General features: G+C 63.0%; 1 protein-coding gene across 1 annotated transcript; it reads right to left on the reverse strand.

Moving 5' to 3' along the window:
• Nucleotides 1-299: 299 nt before the first annotated feature.
• LOC106754740 (extensin-like) lies at nt 300-893 on the reverse strand (the record flags this gene model as incomplete). Its single annotated transcript, XM_014636805.1, has 1 exon — nt 300-893. A coding segment is annotated over one exon (594 nt), but the record flags the coding sequence as incomplete, so codon positions are not given.
• Between the last annotated feature and the right edge of the window lie 401 nt (nt 894-1294).

Raw genomic sequence — 1294 nt, forward strand, 5'->3', positions numbered from 1 at the left:
ACGGTCAAGGGTCGAGCATCTAGGGTCGAGGGTCAAGGGTCGAGGGTCGAGGGTCGAGGATCGAGGGTCGAGGGTCGATGGTCTAGGGTCGAGGGTGGGGGGCCAACGGTCGAGGGTCGAGCGTCTAGGGTCGAGCGTCTAGGGACGAGGGTCGAGGGTCGAGGGTCGAGCGTCTAGGGTCAAGGGTCGAGGGTCGAGGGTCGATGGTCGAGGGTCGATGGTCGAGGGTCGATGGTCTAGGGTCGATGGTCGAGGGTCGAGGGTCGAGCGTCAAGGGACGAGGGTCTAGGGTCTAAGGTCTAGGGTCGAGGGTCGAGGTTCGAGCATCGAGGTTCTAGAATCGAGGGCCAAGGATCGAGGGTCAAGTGTCGAGGGTCAAAGGTCGAGGGTCGAGAGTCGACGGTCGAGGGCCGAGGGTCGAGGGTCGAGGCTCGAGGCTCGAGAGTCAAGGATCGAGGGTCGTGGGTCGAGGGTCGAGGGTCGAGGGTCGAGCGTGGAGCATCGAGGGTCGAGGGTCTAGGGTCGAGTGTCGATATCGAGTATCGAGGGTTTCGGGTCGATGGTAGAGGGTCGAGGGTCGAGGGTCGAGGGTCGAGGGTCGAGGGACGAGGGTCGAGGATCGAGGATCGAGGGTCGAGGGTCGAGGGTTTAGGGTAGAGGGTCGAGAGTCGATGGTCGAGGGTCGAGGGTCGAAGGTCGAGGGACCACGTTCGAGGGTCGAGGGTCGAGGGTCGATGGTCAAGAGTCCATGGTCTAGCGTTGAGAATCAAGGGATGATGGTCTAGGGTCAAGGGGCGAGGGTCTAGGGTCGAGGGTCGAGGGTCGATGGTCGAGGGTCGATGGTCTAGGGTCGATGGTCGAGGGTCGAGGGTCGAGCGTCGAGGGACGAGGGTCTAGGGTCGAAGGTCTAGGGTCGAGGGTCGAGGGTCGAGCGTCGAGGTTCTAGAGTCTAGGGCCAAGGATCGAGGGTCAAGTGTCGAGGGTCGAGGGTCGAGGGTCGAGAGTCGAGGGTCGAGGGTCGAGGGTCCAGGGCCGAGGGTCAAGGGTCGAGGATCGAGAGTCAAGGATCGAGGGTTGAAGGTCGAGGGTCGAGGGTCGAGGGTCAAGCGTTGAGCATCGAGGGTCGAGGGTTTAGGGTCGAGTGTCGATATCGAGTATTGAGGGTTTCTGCTCGGTGGTCGAGGGTCGAGGGTCGAGGGTCGAGGGTTGAGTTTCAAGGGTCGAGAGTTAAGGGTAGACGGTCGAGGGTCGAGCGTCGAGGGTCGAGGGTCGAGGGTCGAGGGTCGAGGGTCGA

The sequence above is a fragment of the Vigna radiata genome, unplaced genomic scaffold (genome assembly GCF_000741045.1).
Source record: "Vigna radiata var. radiata cultivar VC1973A unplaced genomic scaffold, Vradiata_ver6 scaffold_1785, whole genome shotgun sequence".
Lineage (NCBI taxonomy): Eukaryota > Viridiplantae > Streptophyta > Magnoliopsida > Fabales > Fabaceae > Vigna > Vigna radiata.